This window comes from Neodiprion fabricii, chromosome 4 (assembly GCF_021155785.1).
Source record: "Neodiprion fabricii isolate iyNeoFabr1 chromosome 4, iyNeoFabr1.1, whole genome shotgun sequence".
Taxonomy (NCBI): Eukaryota; Metazoa; Arthropoda; class Insecta; order Hymenoptera; family Diprionidae; genus Neodiprion; species Neodiprion fabricii.
Window position 1 is genome coordinate 15076633 of NC_060242.1, and position 20781 is coordinate 15097413.

At 36.3% G+C, this 20781-nt stretch overlaps 3 protein-coding genes across 16 annotated transcripts; 1 reads left to right on the forward strand and 2 right to left on the reverse strand.

Annotated features, from left to right (window-relative positions):
* Positions 1-1014: 1014 nt before the first annotated feature.
* On the reverse strand, positions 1015-6561 carry LOC124179659 (dymeclin). Of its 12 annotated transcripts, none has more exons than XM_046564299.1 (13): positions 6472-6561; positions 5792-5941; positions 5387-5692; positions 5055-5258; positions 4695-4939; positions 4320-4559; positions 4067-4251; positions 3837-3962; positions 3646-3759; positions 3322-3534; positions 3044-3226; positions 2825-2941; positions 1015-2738 (listed from the first exon to the last, which is right to left on the reverse strand). In XM_046564299.1, exons 3-13 carry the CDS (start codon positions 5671-5673, stop codon positions 2568-2570), a joined length of 2085 nt encoding a protein of 694 aa, XP_046420255.1. In that variant the 5' UTR covers positions 5674-5692; positions 5792-5941; positions 6472-6561; the 3' UTR covers positions 1015-2567. The 12 variants fall into 12 exon arrangements, with proteins under 12 accessions (XP_046420255.1, XP_046420253.1, XP_046420260.1 ...); XM_046564297.1 differs by having other exon boundaries at positions 5792-5951; positions 6472-6552; XM_046564304.1 differs by having other exon boundaries at positions 4067-4248; positions 4320-4535; positions 6376-6525.
* Positions 6562-12564: 6003 nt separating this feature from the next.
* On the forward strand, positions 12565-15409 carry LOC124179671 (thioredoxin-like protein 1). Its single transcript, XM_046564334.1, has 4 exons — positions 12565-12784; positions 12961-13228; positions 14056-14339; positions 14429-15409. The coding sequence occupies exons 1-4, from the start codon at positions 12687-12689 to the stop codon at positions 14640-14642; spliced, it is 864 nt and encodes a 287-aa protein (XP_046420290.1). The 5' UTR covers positions 12565-12686; the 3' UTR covers positions 14643-15409.
* Positions 14863-20030, reverse strand: LOC124179661 (poly(A) RNA polymerase, mitochondrial). Of its 3 annotated transcripts, none has more exons than XM_046564305.1 (7): positions 19828-20030; positions 19464-19657; positions 19126-19362; positions 18822-19031; positions 18509-18723; positions 18140-18360; positions 14863-16085 (listed from the first exon to the last, which is right to left on the reverse strand). In XM_046564305.1, exons 1-7 carry the CDS (start codon positions 19988-19990, stop codon positions 15487-15489), a joined length of 1839 nt encoding a protein of 612 aa, XP_046420261.1. In that variant the 5' UTR covers positions 19991-20030; the 3' UTR covers positions 14863-15486. The 3 variants fall into 3 exon arrangements, with proteins under 3 accessions (XP_046420261.1, XP_046420263.1, XP_046420262.1); XM_046564307.1 differs by having other exon boundaries at positions 19842-19981; XM_046564306.1 differs by having other exon boundaries at positions 19792-19928.
* Positions 20031-20781: the final 751 nt, after the last annotated feature.

A 20781-nucleotide genomic window follows, 5' to 3' on the forward strand; every position in this document is an offset into this window, starting at 1 on the left:
AGTTATACGGTACGAATTAATATAAATAAATGGCAAATATAAATCGTAACAACTTTTAAGCATCTAAATAATAACTTTCGTTACGTGCATTTTCGACTTTTGAAGTAAACCAGCGGAACTAAACGTGAGACACAACGCGTTTATAGAAAGAATTGAACGAATGCGAGGACAACACAGCGGTATTTCTGGCGGTAATTGAAATATACATCACTTGAAGTTTCTGGTGAAGCGCAGCCGTTGTGACTTATATTGACTCTTCTGATAATGCCTCAAATAAAGGATTCCGATAGAACAATTGGCGGTCATAGCTTGTGGTTATAATAGAGACAATATTCTTATCACTTATTTCATGTCCATTTTTTTTAATATTGAACTTTCCAATATACTTTAGTTCTTTTTTTTTTTTTGCTACTTCTGACAGTATACTAATATATATCATCAAAACTCACAAGTGATTAATACGTTGCAAGAAAATCACTCCTGCTAGCTTATAAATTATAGAAATTGTACGTTTTTGGGGTTGCTCTCCACACTTTCAATGATTATAGTTTCGATAGCTCGCAAAATGGCATATCGAGTAATTAATGGTAAGATTGACTTTGCAAATATAATTTACAGGTATGTGCCATGTAAAAGATTATTCGAGTACGGATAACAGGTTTCGATTTGTATACGAACCTTTTTTTAAACTGCACATACAATTCGAATATCCTAACATGTTTCCTTCAATGATCCACAAATTGTAAAGTTTAGGAGCGGACAGATAGGCAAAGACGCGTGGCCTGCGATCTTTTAGGTTCCAGGGATAGCGTGGGTCATTCAGCTTTTATCACTAACTGTCTCGGCATGGAGAAGGCCGAAGGTAGATGCAACGATAGTATTTGGTAGTTCAGAAATGCGACGTATGCTAAATTGTGGAACACAAGTTTTAGCGATTGAGCGTTAATTTCATAGAGTGAAACTGAGCAAAACGGAGCGGAATATTCCACTAGATACGTAATTTATATTCTATCATTGACGTAATATCTTTGATAATCTTTACTCGAATGAAATTTTACACCAAGAACTGCTTGAATATTTAGATAATGGAACATTATCTTTTTTATTCTTATCGATACTTTTGCAAAAAATGCAGAATTGACCATTGACTTATCATTGTACATTTTGAATGAATCACAAAGCATCATTATGAAATTTATTTGATGATTCATTTGCTGGTTAGTGATTCATAAGTGATAGGAATCTGTGTCTCCAATAGTTTGAAAGATGACGTTAATAATTATCAAATAGGCAGTTGCCATCTTAGATGCTGATATTTATACGAACCTTTTTTGCCATGGTCACATTTCGCAGGGTAAAAGCTGTGTGAATCACAATGTGTAAATTTATTACTGACTGCCACAGGATGATTGGATATGAATGATTCAGGAAGATATCAGGATTAATGTAGGGATCTCCGAGTACCAGTGTGGAGCAATCCTGTGAAATTTGTGTACCATATTAGATGCTAGAAAGTAAAAAATGCACGTTATAATTACGTGTGTCTAATTGGCTACGACGGAGTTGAGATATCACACGCGATGGCTTTTCTATAAATTAATAGCTGTTTACTCCAATGTGTCATTAAATTGTTATTCTGACGTGACAACTGATATTTATTTACTCTCAGGTTTTACTTACGATAATTAATTACAGGATTTACAGTTAAAAAAATATCCACTAATCAAAAAAATATACAAAACTTCTAAACTCGAATTAGACCTTCACGTTACCATCGAATATTTTGATTCAATTGTGCGATACTAATGGATATTAAAGCAACCGACGATAGAAAAAACCAATTTCAGTAGACAGTATCTCTAGGAATAGAGAAAAATCACATCCGTTCCTTCACCATCTATTCACTTATCACATAATGATGTGTTTCGTATTCAAGTATCACTGTACTTCAACAAAGAATTTAATTTTGCATCGGATATTTGGAACAAATTTCGCATGATTCTAATTTCCATTTTAACGCCTCAGAATATGAACACATGAATACAAATTATGATGATACGTCAAATGCCATAATGCGAGTCAATGGTCAGATGTACTTCGTAAATTTGCATTTTGTTCAAAGTATAAGTCCGAACTGTAAGGAATGCGTTTATCCGAGATAAATTAAAGTGTAATGGGAAATGGTAAATCGATAAATGAAGGCTTTGAAAAACTGAAAGAGATTAATATCAAAAACGTAACGAAAAAGTGCTGGATTGCGAGATTTTACAGTGGTTTTAGAATTATTTCTAGACACATTTCAATGAAATTATTCCTTCGAATATACTTATCAATATCGATAGATATATTTCAATACAAGCACTTGATCGTCTTCAATGTTCAAATATAAAACCTTCAAGCGGATAAGTTTTCAAGTATACATATTACTAGCTACTGACCCTATAAAGTATATTCCTTCGTAGTATTCCGACGTATTTGGTATCCAATACACTTTTCCATATTGTACTATTAGCGCTCATGATCTCTCATAACAGTAGTAGCACATAAAAAAAAACCGTGTGTAAGGATCAGCAAACGACGATTGTCGTCTGTTCGCTGCTGTTGGATGAAAATAATTTAATACTTTCGGCAGTCCAATGCAGTAACGCTCCTTGGCAAACAACACTCCACACGTACGGAATGAAAAATTCTTCTGGTTGTTCCTCTTCCACGTACTTAAACTTCAATTCCGGAAATTTCTAAAAAGAAGCATGGCCGAAGAATAATCCTACCATATTATACATTGGAGTAATGATGTAAATATTAGATGGTCTCTCAAATTTACCCTCATTCGGTCTTTCGGCCATTGAGTAGCCCCTTGTTCTATGGTTGCTAACACCTGACTAACGCCAATATGCGACTGATCTCTTTGTTCTAATTTGTAAGAGAAAAAGTTGATCACCTATAAGAGAACGGAAAGACGAAATCGATTGTTTAGTCAACAATTTGAAAATGAGAAGAGATTTATAAACTTTATATAACAATCATATTCATAAAAACTTACAGAGTCTATATTTTGAACGATATCTTGAAAGGCTGAATGCATTCGGAAAGGTTGAAATACATCCTTTTTGTAAAGAAGAGTATAGACGACATTAGGATTGTGAGAAAGCTGGTACGTTAAACAACTGTTTATAATTTCTAACACCATTCTCAGTACTTCTTCAAGAACTGTCAAGTCTTGAATCTGAAAAATCATTACAGTACAACTGGTTGTATTTTCCAGATTTAATATATGGCATAGAAGTGAGTTATCATATTTCTCATTGATGTGTTACTTGCCATGTCCGAACTGACTACATTTCCATTCACGTTCACAACAGCGCTGTCAGCATTTCCCGATTGCATATGTATATTTGATTCCAGTCTTGCATATTTTTTTGCCAGTGTTTCGAATAAGCTTAATAACCTCTGACTAACATACGGATGCAAGGACCTGAACTGAGCTGACATGTTGGCCAAAGCCGCCAAACAATTAGTATGAAGATATTTGTCCTAATAAGTGTTTAAATTCCTTGAGTTTATTACAAGTATTCGCAATTACTTATTACAAGAAACGATCTAGGTAAGAATGATTATATGATCTATTTGAAATTAATAACTCACTCTCATTTTCAGCATATTGTATTGTATGGTTCGAATGACTACTAGAACCAACAATCCTCCTAGTGAAATTTCACTTATAGATCGCTCCGTATACCACGTCACACCTCTCAACATCTAAGTACATAACCCAAGTATTAATATCGAGAACAGAATCGCAATGAAAAATACATTCATTATTTAAATATACTCACAATTTCATGTACGTTTTTGTTAAATGTATCATCTTCGCTGAGTATTAGCAAAATTATTAAGGACATGTATATGTGATGAGATGTGTTATCAGGGGCATGATACAATATTTGTAGTATCGGTATCACCTAGAAAAAGGTTTATTAAACATTACTTTTCGTTAATAATGTTATGGTACTAACAATGAAGTTGAAAGCATTTCCAATAAATGTTTTACATTATTTATGCTCACCAGTAACTGTATGTCTGCCCTTTTCATAATATATGCTTTAACTGTTGGATTTCGATGCAACAACATGTAAAGTAGCAACGTTGTTTCATCCGTATTCGGAACTTTGCAAATAGTAGTATACAACTCATCTAGATTAAATTTAAAGGACATTGCTGCTTTCGCCGGTGTCACAGTACAGTCATCTACTAAGAAAAAATGTTAATTTGATGAATTGGTAGTGGAATTTCTTTGATAATTTATTCAAATGAAATACCTTGAGAGTCTGTGAAAGTATATAATGCATCTCTGTATGGATTATGAGTTGCCGTACAGTGGTTTGTGAGAACCAACAGTAACAGAAGCGATTGACTAGCAAGTGGAGTTTCTGTATCACGTTGTCGTTCCTCATCCTCCGTCGTACCAACATTCGAAACTTGTACGTTTTTTGAATTTTTTGCCATGCCCATTGTGATAACATTCCATAAGCCAGCTAAAATGTGTTTTCTTACTACACCTGATGGTCAATACTTATTTCAGATTAGTGTTGTATAACATAGTTGCATAGATACTAGTGTTAGCCTTTCCCCAAATTTATAATAAAGTGATGAAATTCCTCCTCTAAAATCGAACTTATTATTTTGTAATTTACCTGCAATACTTAGGACTAATCCTCCTCCATTTTGCTGTGTAAGCAAACCAGGAGGTGCATGATCTTGTCGAACAAAATTATGCAAAAGAGTATAGACCATTATTGAAGCATGCGCGCTTTGATCCTCATGCATAGCTATTTTGTATACACTACTGTATTCTGCTGGAGTTTGGGAAAATAACTGTACAGATAGTAATACTAGCAAGCAATTTACTGCTTCTAGGTGTACGACATACGTAAATTCCCTGAGAAAGAAAATATACATGAAATCAACTTCAAGTATACAGAATATTCCTATTTGTGTATGGTAATTGTACAGTCAAGAAAGTTACACCACAAAATCCACTGAAAACTACTCACGATAAGGGTACATCGATAATAGTTTCTACCAAGGCCTCGAAGAACGATTCAAGCCTAGAAACTGAACTTTCAGGTGCATTAGTCCGCTGCGGCATAGATTCGACATGCCGAATCATTTCCTCCTCTCCAACCGTTTCCAATAAATATTTTAGTACACATCGTATTGCAAAGAGTGCATTGTACGTTTGCCAAGCAAACATTATACTGCGTTAAAAAAGAATGATTGCAGGTATGAGGTAAGGTATAATTGCGAAAACGTAAAGAACGATCTTTGAGTAAACTTTGATGGAAACTCTTTGAAAATGTAGTGACTTTTTGTTTTCTATTCTCACTTTTGGTCCTGAGAAGCAGCAAGCAATTCCGTAGTTCGTTGTAAAAATACTTGTATGAGACTGCCAAAGTTTCCTGTGTTGAGGTTATTGGCAAGTAACTGCTGACACGTTGTGTCCAGCCTTGAATCGAGTTCAATTTGATCATTTCTTGTCACCGGGGGACGGATGTTGTATGATAAAAATCTATTCCAGAATTGATCACTCGGGGAAATAGATTCTTTTCCAGAAAATTTAATGAGGAATTTGTTTTTGGAGAGGTCCTCGTATCGACTTGGTGTCGTACCCATTGCTTCACTCGTAGCTCACCTAAAATAGTATGAGAATGTAATGATATTCAACAGGTAGATATGCCAGCAAGTAAGAAAACTGCGATGCGTCATCATCACTTAACTTACAGTAACTTACCTTTCGAAGGCAATTATCTCTGCAAACCGTAAGTCTCGTGTGCATGGCAATGCTGCTCGAGCTTATGCCACTATTTAGAGGCTCAATATGTTTCAAGACGTTTTCTCAAAACATTTCAATGGCCGATGGTTTTTTGAAACGATGTCTACGCTGCAAGAAGCTGTGTGATCAGTAAGAATGCTGTTGTGTGTAAGTAATTTTCACATTCACAGCATGCAAGTGATGGGTAAATTAGAATTAAAGCAACGCTCAAAGCTGTATGAATGGTGGTGAAATTTTCTAACAAACAGCGTAGCAATATGTGCTCGCAAATAGATCAAAGTGATCGATCATTTGTTAGTGAACAAATGGTTTATAAATTTCCATTGAGTGTAGGAGATAACAAATTGCAGGCCAGTGTGAGAAAGACTGAGGAAAATGTGTAGGTTAAAAATAAGTAACCTATACGGACTTGACGAATAAACATTACTATCTTGAAATACCGAATGTTAATTCCAATTTAGCGACGATAAATCCAATATGTATCGATCATATGCCGTCTCGTTTTTAAGCAATAATGGTGACCCTATTTATAAACCACTTACAAAATAACATCAATCAGGAGGAACATTTAATACGCAGGGCATGACAGACAGTGGACAGCAGGAGTAGTATGGTTAAAAAAAAACTTGACAACTCACAACAGTGCCGTCAGATCCGATCACGATCCGATCGATATTCGAGATATACTGCAGTAAAAAGCAATTCGAGAGAAATCGACAAAATTCGCGGTCGCACGGTGGTCGCTAGTCGTCGAACCACTTTTCAACTCATATAGGCCATGAATCGTGCTACACAACGCGGTGCCATATGAAACAGCGGAATCGTCAAGCAATTTGTTGGCATGTGTACTTCTTTAATTATTAATAAAATCATATCTAGCAAATGAAACAAATTAATTAAGTTGAACTTGGCCTATCGTTAGTGATTAAACATATAATTGCTTTTCTAAAAATTTAGATTAACAATTAAAATACTAGTTTTCGTATCATTCGTACAAACGTGCTCTTTAGTAATTGATAATCTAGAAGTCTTATTATCATAGACCTTCAGCGTTGTTGCGTCTAATAGTGTAAATTAGGAGTGTAGAGTACTACATTTATATATATACTCTTGAATTATTTGTAGTGGTATTGATTAGTATTCACAAAACTGATCAACTGCCCGTATTAGAGTAAGCAAAACACACAAATTACAAAGGATCATTCTAATAACGTAAGAAGGAATACTACAGTTATTTACAACTAAATATTACCAAACACCCTGTATATAGTAAAATAATTACATTTTTCGCCGAGGTAGTCTTCCACAGACAATTTCATAATTTATGTAAATCTTTTTCATTCGATTTAATGCGTGAAAAGATGTGTAAAGACTGCCAGTCTAATGCTAGTGTTTTGCATTACAACAAAACACGGAATACGGATTATGATTGGATTGTGTTCCGAAACCGATACACAGCATCTGGTGAGAGAAGCTGTTGTGATTTCGACCTTAGAATCCCTAACTTACCGACAATTGAGCTACTTTTCCACTTCAGGTTGGCAAATCTTTCCGTTCGAATCTCCCGGGAAGTCATCGTCGCGTGTGTCTAACTTCATACGTTAACTGAAGATGTGTGTATCGGCTTCGGCACACTGTGACGTCGAACGGTACCTGGTGGAAATTTCCAGATATTAGACACCGGAATCGTTCACACAACTACAGTTAGACTCACATCAGTAGTTTGGGTCACCAATTACCGATAAAGTATTGAAATACACCGGACAACGGGCATTCTGTCACTCTAATCGAACGAACCGAGGAAGGAGTAATTATTGGATAAAAGATTTAATTAATTGGCTTACCTTTTGAGAATAATCTGGATATGATGACTTGCAGCGTAGATTGGTGAGAGGATTTAACGGATTGACTGATTTTAATATATTTGGATACTTTGATTAACTTGGATTTATTTTATAAGTTCAATATTTCAAGTCACAAAAACGGAGTTACTTACAAGGAAACGTTTTCAGGTGTCCCTCTCCGATTTCGATGATACTCTGGTATGTTATAGAGGGTCAAAATCGATGACATACGTATTTTTTTTTATCGGCCCAAACTCATTTTAAAGGGGTGAAACACCCCTCCAAAGTTGACCACCTCCCAAGATGATTTTTCTGTTTTGCATACAAGGAGGGGATTTTGATAACTAATAATGATAGTAATAAATGCCTTGTCAAAAGTGATGAAAAACACACTTCGAATATTCTCAAGAACTCTTTATTTTAGGGGTTAACTTGTATATACAAAGTTCATTTTTTACATTAGAAACAAGATGTTCATCAGAGCTCAATGAATCCAACAGCACTGTGAAGAGCATGCAAGAATACAGAATACGTGCTTTCGATTTTTTCCCAAAAACTGAATTCTTATCGACTTTTTTCCTAATATTGCGGATTATGTCTAGTATTTAGTCATGAATCATTGAATAACATTGTTCGAGGCTGTACCCGAACAAGATGACGAATCTGGTGGTAGAAACCAAGAGGACGATCCGATGATCGGTCGCTGTTTTTATAGGTGTCGATCGTTGCGCAGAACGATCCCCTTCTTTAGATTTTGTCAAATTTTGCGCACTTTCCCCTTTTTCTAGGAATTACAATAAGGGCACGACATCTTCGCCGTATGCACGCCTGTGATCTTAGTTCTTTAGCCATTACTATATTGCAAGCTTTTACATATGGTATAACGCTGCGCTGGTGCGGTGGAGTAGGTGCAGGGTCGTTGCTCTGTAATTTTCCGTTCTGCGTGGGCTTTGGTGTTGGGGCAGCAAGCCCCCGTTGGCCCCTCGGCTACCGTGCTTCTTTCCCCCTGTGGGCGTTAGGACTCGAGCCGATTTTAGCAGCTATTTCCTAATATGGTAATCGCAGTGCGTATGCGCTAGTGATGACCCATGTTTCGTGGTGTATTTTAGTGCCGTGTGCATTTTCGGGGTCACGATGCGCTGAATTCTAGTTCCTGTTTACTTCTTAAATATTCTTACTATCCTGTTCGTTACAAAGTCTATATATTAAGATTGTCATATTGCTTACTCGTCGTTTGTTAGTTTTATAGCGTGTAACTATATAAAATTACATATGTATTATAATTGATTACTGTCGTTATTCACCTGGAGTACAATAGCGATTGTTTATGAGACATAGTTGCTATTTGCTTAACATTATTAGAATCGCGCTGCTGCGAATATTCTTAGGTGTTTGTGTTATAACTATCTTAACAGATTTAGGGTATTTAACAATTTGATAATTCGTAGTTTTAGAATAGGTTTACATGTGTGCTTTCGTATACATATAATTCTCTTCTGTAATTATTAATTCTTATATTGATATATATCGGCTTGGAAGCTTCTAGAACGTTTTTCTTATGTTTGTTGGTTGCCTGTTACTGGGCGTTGCCACGTATGCATCTTTGAGTTTATTGCGAGTTGATTTACCTTCAATCGTTTCGTCGGTAAGTTTCCTAATGTGTTTTCTAGATGAAGCTCTGTTTGGCTCCAAATTGGAGATCTGCATTGCCTTCAAAACGTTGCGCGTGTTGCCTACAATACGGCATTACGGAGGAGAGTATAATTCATGCTCGATAATTAGTATTCACGGTTTTGAAGGTTTTGCAGTCTCTGGTTTTATGGATTATTGCAGCAGTGCCATCTTTACATTATATTGGTTATACATTTATCTATGGTTTTACAGTCTTCTATACTCCAGGCTATATGGTATAGCGTAAGTTGCTTACAGTATAGCTCTCAGCTCCGAATGCACAAATGGCATTGTCGAGTGTTATATAATAATTGGATATAGTCGTGTTAGTTAATTATGGTGTTAATATGATAGTGATATATAATTACGTATAATAATATTATAGTTCTCTGTAGTACGAAGATCTCGTAACACGATTTTTAAGCCGTGGCTAGTGAATTTCATAGTTATTTCCATCTAGGGATATTCCAAATAGTTAGACAGTTGTTTTAATTTCTTACAGTTACAACCCAGGTAGCATTCTGTCGCAAGTTCACGTTATGGTCGTCACGTAGCGCGTGCATGGCTCTGTCGGCAGACCACTATCTGCCTGTTTCCGCAGTTGTAGGAAGACGTGCGCATGTGTGCTTTCGACAGAAGCTTGCTGCAGATCATGCATGATTCCCGAAGGGTCTGCCGGCATTCATCAAGAGCAGAATGCACAGGTTCTCATCGGCAAAAAAAAAAAAAAAAGAAGAAAACTATATATTGCAAGATTTTCTCATTTATTTCAAATATAAAGTTCAAAATCACAGAACATGGCAGGTCATTCGTTGACTATAATCGTTATACTATATAATTATATTAATATTTATATTTTATATTATTAATATGCGGCTATAATAAAATATATGATATATTACACCCATATACATATATAGGTATAATATAAGTCTGCATATTTTTTACTTTTACTTAAAGATAATTAGTCATAAACATGTTACAGTTACTCGCGAGCAAAAATGAACAAGAAAAACACTGACTCACAAATCTATGTCTACAACAAGACTAGAAGAGAGGGTCTCTTCTACTGTTGTACAGTTATTAATATAAATATGTCTTTAGTTACATTTTTATACGTTGCAGCTTAAAATTATTAACTACAGTTTATAATAGTATTGATAAACTGATATCAAATGAGTAGAACAGTAGATAATAATGAAGTGTTTGAAATCAAAAAATAAAAATTAATACTTTATATAAATGTCAGAAGACTAAAATTTATACCAGATACCAAAAGCGTCTACAGTATCTAAATGTTAGCTGTGTTAGTACAAACCCGCCGCATTTGTTGATATAGGTATAATGTTTCATTGGAAAACATATAGTTACATGTCACTTGTGGATATCACAGCTGCAGTACCAATTATAAATACTATGCTTGAGCATAAACATAAAAACTAACATCACAGCTATACGTACTAAAATATTTCTTAGTCAAACAAAGTACATAGGTACGTATGTTTGAATACATGTAGGATCTTTAATAGGCAAATTGTGGGTCTCTTATTCCGCAGTGTCATTGTCCTGGGTGTTCAACCTCATAACGATGAGCCATTTCAGCCATATATTTTTGTCTGCGACCCTCCACATGGACAGAGCGAATGGCACGTCGTTTTGCATCCTGCAATCTTTTTCGTGCGCCTCGAATTGCCTCTTGCATCAGTCTCGCAAATTCTGTACGATCATGTGGCTGTGGTATTGTTCAACACTCACGTAAAGCATCTGCGTAAACAATCATCGAAACCTTGCATTGAATATAGGGTAACGTATTATTAGTCAATAACGATAATCTTAGTCATACACACCAAAAAATACCTTTCCGATACAGGTATTAAATAACGGTCGGAGATTCTCTTTATCTGAAACAGACTTTCCAGTCCAAGAGAATTTTTGTGTCAGGCTATCCGTCATGGCTTCCTTCAGAAATGGGTTGAGAGCATCTCTAGCTGTTACACCACCAACGTTAATAAGATAGTGTCTCTGAAATCCATATCACTCGTTTTTAAACTTGCAATAAATATCACTGAAATTAGTTACCACCCGAGAAAAAATACACTATCGGGTGATATGATAAAACTATAATGCTTACTAGAGATCGTTGTCTTTCAGGATCTTCTTCAAACTCTTAAATACCTCCAAGGTATCAACCCGGAGCATCAGCTATGAAGCATCTGAATTTTATTTTTACTAAATGATTCTTGAAATAGATACCACCGCTGGCGAAAACCTCTTGGACTTCATTTGTGAACATTTTAAAGAAATTGTTCGGGTCTTTTGGCTTACCCTTCCCATAATAGACACCTGCGATAAGTATAGAGCTATCAGGAATATTTATTATTCGGAACTGGATAGGCCAATACTGAGTTGAACCGTCTTTTGCACCAGCAGCTCCATCAGTACTAACATCGATTTCTAAGATATTAGGTATGGCATATGTGTGTTTCGACAGTTCTTTTAAAATTCCAGCAACAAAACCTACATGCCAATATTTTCCGGGTTTAACATCAATCAATTCAACGCGACGATTGCAAGTCCCAATCAATGTTCTTACATCTTGTGGAAGAGAGGCCAAACAGCGATGTGATCTGAGAACTGTAAGTATTGAGTTCGCCTGGACATTGTTGATGTTATTCTTTTCTTTTTGTTTTCCTGTACGTCTTACGGCTGATAAAATGTCGTCGACAATATCTTTACACGTTTTACTGGGATGCCCAAGCTTCCCCGGTTCCCGCTATCATTGTATGTAATATATAGGGTATAAGCATCCTGCGCGCACGTGCGGGAAGGTTGCGAAGTACGAAGAACAGAATTCCGGCAGACGTCGCGTGAATGCTGCAGCAAGCGCTGTTAGACAGTCCCTTACAGCTTTGCTGTTTGCTCGCTTGTTTTGCGTCGCCATACACCAATCATGCATTATTCTGCCGTATGGCGCTGCCGATCAAGATCTTGCATGATCTGACGGCGCATGAAATGCTACCTGGGAAGATTCTCGTACTTTGAGTTTGGTTAGTTGATAAAAGTAACATGCAGTAATAATAGTCGATAAAACATACGGACGTTCCGGTCGGATGTTACACTATCTTGAAAATTTACGATCTCGATTGCGATTGGTTGACAAATCAAGATGGCCTTCACTTGGAGCAGAACCCGATTGGTTGTTACAAATGGCTGCGCAAGAACACACCTCATCTTCCTTCATGCGGCGAGCTGAGAAGTGAGGATCAAGCTGCCAGTCATTGTTAGCAGAGAACATTTCCAATATAGTTGTTGATTAACCAATAGAGCAGAGTGTAAAAATGGGAGCTGTGCGTGTTATCAACGACGACAATCATTTCCTTGGGGAAATGAGTCGCGCGGGGACGAAATTAGTCGTCGTCGACTTCACCGCGACCTGGTAAGTTTCTCTTTTTAGGTTATCCCACCTTCTCACCTCCCACCGATAAGGACTTCCAACGAAGATCTCGACTCAATCCTCTCAACCATGATGCGACAATTTAATTTTCAATCTAATTATAGTGTACCCATGCATTGCCTTAACTTCAAAGTCTTTCGATTTGCTTTCATTTTCAGGTGTGGCCCATGCCAGAGAATAGCACCGATCTTTGAGCAGCTCTCAACAAAGTATCCAAACGCTATATTCCTAAAAGTTGACGTGGACAAGTGTGCTGAAACTGCTGCTGGTCAGGGAGTCAGCGCCATGCCAACTTTCATCTTTTACCGTAATCGCACCAAACTGGGCTCATGCCAAGGGGCAGATCCAACAGGCTTGGAGACCAAGATTCAGCAGTATTATGGATCAGGAGATGCAGAAGAAACAGAGGGACCAATTGCTGGACATGTACGGGATAATAAAGATAACATCTATTTCCATATATTCGGAATGATTTTCCTTGCGGTAACATTATACTACTGGAATAAGTCACAGTAGAAGAAGACCCTGCAAACAAGTTCTCAAGTGAAAAATGAAAAGACACCATCTTGCACAATTTCACTCACTGCTCAATCCGGGATAAATATTTGTTATTTGTTCATATTTAACGCCGGTGGTGCCCTATTCAACCACAATGCTGAAAGTAATATGTACAAGTTCCGCTGGAAAATTAGTTACATACAATTATGCAAAGTATTCGACTAATTTTCATAGATCCGTTTTAAAGGTAACTTTTGCAGTTACATTCTGAGCAATACCATCTGCTGCTATTCCGCATTCCATATATTTCCGTTTAATTAATACACTGGCATTTCATCATTTTGCTGCAAATCCTAGCTTTGTTTAATGTCAATTCATTTCACTAACGTATAATCCAATGCAGTCACAGTGCCTAGATATTAATGTGAGTCTGGATCTTAGCACTAACCGAGTGACATTTATACTATAATTTGAAAATATCGAATATTGTTATACATGGATATTATATAAGTAGTAAGGAGACGAAATTAAAACAAATAGTAACAAAGTATTTAGTATTATAACTCATCTCATTAATCATAGAAACACGTTCATATTTGTACAATCAAAAACAGAAAAAAAAAAGAATAAGAAAAATGAGTAAAACCTTTGTATTTCTTTATCTTTGTGATGTGTGCACGAAGAAACTTTTGACCTTGATTGTTTGACCAATTTAAAAAAGGCAATATCCACAGAACAGCAACCTCTGCTTTCAGATGGATCTGAGCACATTCATTATGAAGGGGCAGTGCGAATGCCTGAATGAATCCGATGAGCATCCGTTTTTGCAATGCTTATCTTCAGAAGGTGGTTACCTGGAAAGTGACTGTGATGAACAATTGATAATATCAATTACTTTCACACAAGCTGTCAAGGTCCATTCTCTAAAAATTAAGGCACCTGTAGGCCAAGGGCCTAAGAACTTGAAACTTTTCATAAACCAGCCGAGAACCGTTGACTTTGATATGGCAGACTCTTATACCAGTGTACAAGATGTTTCGTAAGTAAATTGTTACGCATGTAATCTAATGAGATAAGGAACTTCGTTCGTTCACAAAAGGTAATTTACATATACCTCTTCTGTCATAGGTTGAAGGCATCGGACCTCGAGGAAGGAAATCCAGTACCTCTACGCTATGTCAAGTTCCAAAATGTACAAAATCTTCAAATCTTCGTCAAAGATAATCAGGGTGGCAGCGAAACAACGCGAATTGATCATCTAGTGATCATTGGTTCGCCAATCTCAACGACCAACATGGGCGAATTCAAAAGAGTTGCTGGTAAAAAAGGGGAAAGTCACTAATGTATAATTCCTGGTTATTTATAGACCAAAACTGAACCACGCGATGTCTTCTGGTAATCATAATCAACAAATAGATGATCAAGAATCAATTCATGCAAAACTTGGTGATTCGAGAATTGCCTACTGATATGACATTGCACCTTGTTATAAAGTCTATTCAAATATATTAACCAGCATACTTAATGATGATATTTTACTACCGAAAAAACTTTTTTTTTTATTAAATGGATATAAATCCATATTTAAAACAATCTTTATAGGTCCAAGTTGTAAAAATTGAGAGGCAATTAACCATTGTACTAGTGTGATAAATCTTTAACATTGTTGATTCTTGCTCTGTGTACAGCTACATGAGTAATTTTCATGTGTTTTTCTTTATACTTTGCAAAATGGGAATGCATTTGTTTGTACAAAAACAAGGGTGAATAAATTTTGAATACTTGGGTGAACTACAAGAAAAAATATCCGTATATATAACGACCACTGCCTCCAGACATGATTGAAGTCCCAAAATTATTGAGCTTTTGCTTCATTGGCTGATGATTAAAACTGATTTATCATGATGTAGTGTAGTGGTGATTTGAACTTTTCTTTTGCTGAAGCCGAACTACTTCGCCACTGGACATTTTGCACAGTCACTGATTACCGATAATTATGAAACTGCAGTATTCATAATGCGTGTGTGAAAGAAAATTTGATTACAACCACTACATAGTTTATTTGTACAAAGGCTGATGAAATCAAATAAATTACAAACCTCTCATATACTAAATTTTTTCATTAGATTTCCACCATGTTCTCGTAAAATTAGTTTATTCATTTTCTTACAATTGAATTTTTTGTTTTATCTCCTAAATTCTTGCTTCTGATTGCTCTTCTTCTTTTTACTACTTGTTCTTTGTTTGTCTACACTGTGATTCACTGTGTTACTATTGGCATTTGCACTTTGAGTATATTTGCTGTGTTTTTCCACGCCATCCACTGTTTTTGATTTACTGAACAACGCACTAAGTTCCACCATTCTGTTCGTATGATTGAGGCGAATAGGTTTAACATTCAATTCAATTTTTTGATTGAACAACGATAAAAGTCCCCAGTCATTCGCGTTATTGTCAGCAGCAGAGCAAAACAGCCACGCTGCATTTCGCGCTTCAATTTTTAGCCGTTCCATCTCCTGGGTATTAATATTTTTAGCCACATTTAGACCTGGCTCAAACGGATTGTGAATATAAACAGTCGATTCCGCGGGTTTGGGAAGCGGCATACCCGCGTTTAGGGAAATGCTCTTTGTTGTGAAGTCGAAATTCGAATAGTAAATAAAAAAGTCTGTCAAAAGTGTTTCCAAATCATCCTCGTTCCTAGAAGATGCTTGAGGTAGTTTTGATATATCACGTAAAAACGTGCAATTCACGTCACCATCTGCTATCCGAACATCATTTTTATCTGGTATAAATATAAAATATCCCATTAACAAATAAAGTTTACCAATGAGATAACATATAACAGTAGTTTTCGTACTAAGGTAGTAAAGCTCAACTCTACGGCTGAGTGTGGATCTTCACATCCGTGGATTCCGAGATCCACGCAAGGCCGGAAAGTAGTATGACTGTGATGCGAACATTATTTTTCAGTATAGTTGCTGTAAAATACGCCACATGGTCGCACTTGGAGCCATAAAGTTGAACTTGCACACGTGCTCGTAAAGTTCAACTTTACAGCCATAAAATGCAACTGCTATGGCGTACTTTACGGCTACTAAATCAAAAAGATAACTACTGAAGGCTGTAAAGCCCTAATTTCAGACTTCTACGATTCAGAAACACATCTGAGTCAATGTTAAAATATGTATATTAAGGTGGGCCAAAAAAATCGACTATTTTTTTTTTCATTTTGTACTCCGAAAACTTGGTTGGTAGAAACCTCAAAAACATTCTCTCCAAGTATGAGCTCTTAAGAGGTTAGGTGGGTTTCAAAATTTAAAAAATCGAATTTTTTTTTTTTTGCTTATCTTATAATTGAATATGTTGAGAATATTCCTTTAAAATTTTAAAACGATCCGAGTCATATTCTAAGAGATATAGCCTTTGGATGTTTCACCCATCAGGCAATAACCGAGCGTGACGCAGGTATATGGAGGCAGATATATCGAGGCAGCTGCTTAGCTATTGTTCGTTCATTTTTGTGATGCGAATACTAGGCTTAGGACTTGCCGGATGTAAAAAATTCTGTGGTTTGATGGATATAAGTTCCTCATTCTTGAATGCATCAACGTACAATTTTTATGTTGATAAAATACATGAGTGCGTCATAACTGTTGCCGAATCAATTTTGTTGTCTGCTGCAAATCAAGAAAAAAAATTAACGTGTGATGAAAATAATGTTGAAGATACGACAGATGTTACCGTGTCAGGTGATGGCACGTGGAAAAAACATGGGTTTGCATCATTATACGGTGTAAGTACGATTATTTACATGTTATTTGAATGTAAATCTTCAATCGCGTTTTTCTCGAAACTACATTTTTGAAATCGGTAGTCACGATTTCTCGAAAACTTATGAACTGATCTCTTTCAAATTTTGCACACTTCTTCAAAATAACATTATCTCGTACTTGAACGAAGGAATTTTTTTTTTCTATTCCAAGTAATTTTTCAAGGCCATGAAGGGTGCAAATTTTACTCAAAATAAGGGTTTTTTTGTTTTCAACGCCGCCAAAAATGTAATTTTTTTTTTTTTTTTTTTCCTTCGTCCAAGTACGAGTTTTAAATATCTACTAACAGAAAATTTTTGGTTTTTGCATTTCAGATGAATCTGTCATGAGTTATCCTGACTACGCCGAGAGAACTTTTTTTTGAGGGATCATAGCAGACGACGTGTCCACGCCTTAATTTTCAATATTTTTCAATGAAAATTTCACAAGCTACTTATAAAATATGTATCTTTTATGTGTTAAATTGATGGAATGAAATGTTCTGTTGATTGAGTAAAAAAAAATTCATAAAAATGTACCTATTTTGAGCTTTTGAAACCCACCTAACCCCTTAATTTTAATAGCAAGGTCCTCCGCCTCGCAGTTTTCTATTTTTTTCTTATGGTGAGGAAGAAAAATACATATCTCGGTATCTGCTATTTATAATATAATAGTGTGCATTGAAGTTTGACGGTGAATATCTTCTGAACAGTGAGGTATATAAAAAAAATTGTAAAAGACCTTTTTTGTAGAGAATTCAATTTCCTACGAAAATATGATACATATTTTTTTTTATAAATAGTAGATACCAAGATATGTATTTTTCTTCCTCACCACAAGAAAAAAATAGAAAACTGCGAGGCGGAGGTCCTTCCTATTAAAATTAAGAGCTCATACTTGGAGAGAATGTTTTTGAGGTCTCTACCAACCAAGTTTTCGGAGTACAAAGTGAAAAAAAAATAGTCGATGTTTTTGGCCCACCCTAATGTATATATACACAAACGCGTACACACGCACACATACGTACCTGCAAGTTCAATTAATTTTTGTAAACTAGGTAATATTTGTTTCTGCTGTAAGTAGAACAAAACGAGAAGTGTCAGGGAAAAATTAGTTATCCAATGGCCAGGATAATTGTTTGTTAACTTCATGTATCTTGCCCAAGACCTTACTGTGAAAATCAGGGGTCTGACTCTCCAATCTAATTCACCATAAAGGTACAACAGTTCAGACATATATATACTCGTCCTGGAATGAATAATATTCCAAAGTCAATAATATTGTACACGTGAACTATGTTAAAGATTAACTGAGCTAGCAAATGAGTAAATGAGTGAATATTTCAGTTGCCCATGAACTCCATGCCATATTCATTTCGATTATAACTAGTACTCACGTGTTGCTCATACTGAGATCACATTCCAAGTTGGTCAACGTTTGATTGAATTTAATTATCGGTACCCGCGCATGTAGTATTTTTTTTACACTCGATATCCCAGGAAGAAAGTGATCAATGATATTCGCTATTATTTCCATCACTTTCTGTGTTTGAGCTCTGTCAGGATTCGATGATGCCTTTGTGTAATAAACCAACCTACTTTGTACATTTTCCTGGAACAATCGTGAAGATTAGGAGATGAAGGTCTCGAAGTAATCTCCTATTTTTTGCAATTCAGTCTTTGATATTGTGAAACTCAAGAAGAACTTACCTTCAGATGGGGATGCATCTGTAGTACCAAGTCGAGATCACTCCCCAGTTTACCACAGCCATTAACGCTGGATCCGAAGGGGAGCACTGTGACCTCAGAAAACATTCCTGACAGGCACAATTCAATTTGACGTGCACTTAGAAAGCGTAACCTTGTACCAGTCTCATTTAACTTTGTTGCATTGTGTAATAATGTCATTTGGTCAGAAACCTATAGAAAATAAAAACGAACCAAAATAGTGAAAAAAAAGATTTTTTATGATCAATGATCGAGTTAGTTGCATTTCCAATATTGTTCAACTTACCGACTCTGCCTTAAACAGCAACATATTCATGTCATCAGGCGCGGAAGCGACATTGGCATTTATTACCTTCAATGGTATGTCCTTGTCAACAAAATCCTTTCGCACCCGATTCGGTACAACTCGGAACCACAAGAAAGGCGATGTGACAGGAAGATTTTGATCCACTTGTATATGTGTTGAGGCGGAATTTATGGCCTCCACGTCAGATAGCAAATTGAACTCAATTAAGATAAAACTCTGTGCAAAAATAAGAGTATGTACGTACATGTCATACATGTCATCTGACTGTCAATGAGAATGATTACCAAATATGTTAGATAACCTCAAGTATAGCTCACCAAGTTATCGCCTATTTTATAATGATGCATTTCTTGCACCTTTCCAAACTGGGAACAGTAATCGTAGAGTTCGTAGCTTGAATTTTCTGATTGTACTTGAATCAGAACACTTCGTCTAGCCTGATCTCGCCTCCTCGACATAATTTCTTCATAGAATACATATTTGCCTTGTTTTTCAGTGGATGGGGATTTTCCTGAAATATGATACGGAATTTTTACAAACTCTGTTTGTACGTGAGGCTTAATTCCGTTGTACGAGTTTATTCTAAATAATGCGATAACCGGGTATGTGTAACAAAGTTGTTTATAAGGAAAATCTGAACTTAACCTCACTCTTTGGTGAGGTTAGTTTTCAGTCCGGTACCTGAACTAGCATACCGTGCGCTTACACTACTTTGTATGCCCAAGGCAAAGCTGGTTGGTGCTTTTCTGTACAATTTCGAGCATACACAGTTTGCGTAAAATTTATAAAAACGATTATTTGAAATCTGCCGAGTACTGCCGCTCACACGAGCGAGCAAAGCCATGTCTGAACACTACAGCACGAGCCGACATCAAATATTGCCGTGATGTCGTATTGTGGCCGCCTTACTCTCTCTGCTATAAACCTCGAGTACTAGCGCCCTCTGAGGCAAAACTGTTTTTGGCACTATGGTAAATACAACGGTAGATACGCTCTGCATTACTTACTATTGATAAAGTAGACACAGATCAGTTACCGATTTGTACCCTTCGAAAATTACTTTTGAAAACCTTAGTACTTCATAACAGAGAGCGTTAATATGGGCTTCTCCAGGCTGCTCTGTTGATCAGGTATTTGATCGTGAATTGAATATAGAATGTGGAATAGCCATCGATTTTGCTAGGAAATTTAATCCAAGTAAGCATTGATTGGTATAATTGATATGTATTAAAAGATACTATATGACAACCATTCGTCAATCTTAAGATTTCAAAGTATTGTGCCGTATTCGTATTGCGAAACTGATAGTTCACCGTTCTGAGGTGATTCCATTTTCTTGGCTTGCAAGTCTCGTATCATATGTATACATCTCATCATTCGAGGGTTGATGGTATGCTTTCCCAGGTAGCACACTGTTGGCTGTTAATATAACGACAGAAATTCTCAGTGAACTATCTCAAGTCAACTGGGAATAAGCATATTATGAGCCTATTGTTGACTGTATACTGACTAATAGTGTGCGAATGTCCTCTGAAATGTCATGGTAAAGGCAACACCCGACGTCAACTATTATTCAGTATTCAGTTGACTGTGAGCAGTCAAGACGAAAAGGCAATAATTTGCAAGTAAGCTAAT